The sequence below is a fragment of the Podarcis pityusensis genome (genome assembly GCF_964106645.2).
Source record: "Podarcis pityusensis genome assembly, chromosome: 13".
Taxonomy (NCBI): domain Eukaryota; kingdom Metazoa; phylum Chordata; class Lepidosauria; order Squamata; family Lacertidae; genus Podarcis; species Podarcis pityusensis.
The window spans coordinates 30,255,999-30,257,780 of NC_138038.1; the positions used below are offsets into that span (position 1 = coordinate 30,255,999).

The 1,782-nt window shown below is 37.8% G+C and overlaps 1 protein-coding gene across 1 annotated transcript; it reads left to right on the forward strand.

Moving 5' to 3' along the window:
• Nucleotides 1–288: 288 nt before the first annotated feature.
• Nucleotides 289–1,245, forward strand: LOC308461502 (olfactory receptor 6M1-like; the record flags this gene model as incomplete). The annotated part of the gene is made up of 1 exon (XM_080978497.1): nt 289–1,245. The coding sequence occupies one exon, from the start codon at nt 289–291 to the stop codon at nt 1,243–1,245; it is 957 nt and encodes a 318-aa protein (XP_080834623.1).
• Nucleotides 1,246–1,782: the final 537 nt, after the last annotated feature.

Sequence of the window (1,782 nt, forward strand, 5' to 3'; positions counted from 1 at the left end):
GATGTTGAAGAGAGGGTAGGGGCTGATTCCTGGTGGGAGATTTTCCATTATACTCAATGGGAGCAAAACAGAGCTTCATATTTCATATAAGATTTTGCTCCAAATAACAAATCAAAGCAGAACACAGAATCAGAACAACTGTTTTGGATGCAGCGCCAGTCAGGCTGCTTCCAAATGCTATAAATATGGATTAAGAGTGAATCTTGTGGTTGCTGCACATGCCTAGTGAACAACTCTGTTTCTTTCTTTTCCTTTCTTTTCCTAATATATTGTTTCCTATAGAATAGAATGCATGAAAATATGGAGAAATATAATAAGACTATTGTGACTGAGTTCATCCTTTTGGGATTTGAGACAATCCACTCTGTTGAGATTCTGATCTTCATTACCTTCCTGATTATATATGCATTGACCATTACCGGTAATGTTACATTAATTGCACTAGTCCTGGCCAATCACCAGCTTCAATTGCCCATGTATATTTTCTTGATTAACCTTTCATTCCTGGAACTCATAATCACATCAGCTGTCATGCCTAAAATGCTAATAAATTTTATCACAGGGAAGAAGACCATCTCCTTTGTAGGCTGCCTTACTCAGTCATTCTTCTATTTCCTCATGGGCTCAACTGAATTCTTCATTCTGGCTGTAATGTCATTTGATCGATACGTTGCAATATGCTACCCATTGCGCTATGCATCCATCATGAACAGAAATGCCTGTTTCCAACTCCTTTTGGGATCATGGATTGGTGGCTTTCTGATTATTCTAGTTCCCAGCATTGTAACAGCTGGCCTTCCATTCTGTGGCCCAAATATAGTCAACCACTTCTTCTGTGACAGCGCCCCCTTGCTCAAGCTTGTCTGTGCTGACACATCATTGGCTGAAAAGGTTGATTTTGGGACATCTTGCATATTGCTTCTGGGTTCACTTCTTATAACAGTTGTGTCCTATATTTATATTATTGTTGCTGTATTGAAGATACCATCAACACAAGGTCGAAAGAAAGCTTTCTCAACCTGTGTTTCTCATATCACTGTGGTATCATTGTATTATGGGAGCTCAATTGTCATTTATGTCCGTCCAACCAAAGGGAACGTTCTGGATTTCAACAAAATAGGCACAGTACTGAACACAATAGTGACACCCATGCTAAACCCTTTCATATATTGTCTCAGGAATGAGAAGGTGAAGGATTGCCTGAAACTTTCATTCAGTAAAATCATAATGTTTCTTAAGAAATGAATGTTACAGGATATTCCATCAACTGGAGTTTTAGGATTCTTTTATTTAAATGGGAGAGAGTCAGTATAAGACAGCTTGTAGTATGTTGGACATAGGTCATGAAGACCAGATTCAAATCTCCACCTAGACAGAGAACTAACTTGGGTTCCTTAATTTCTGTTACTCTTGCCTACTTCTGAAGGTTGTTGCAAAGATAAAATGTAGTTATTGCCATGCATGTGCGCCTTCCCACTCTGTGTGTAACCTGGAAGAAGTGAAAGTGAATATTTTTGTTCAAAAAAGGAATAAATAAATAGGTGCTTTTACTCCTCTGCTTCAATGGTATTAAAGTGGCTAAATTTGACTGACTCATGTCTTTTGTGATTTAAAGGGGAGGATTGGGGGGCATATTTTAATCTAAGTCTTTTTTATTTACTAGAGTTATACACCAGCTCTTCATTTTGGTACTAATTATAAGTGTTTTAAATAAAAGTAAAAGCCTTAAAGTATCGTGATCTTTTGCAACCTCAAGGCCAAATCAAGAGACAGGAACAAAAC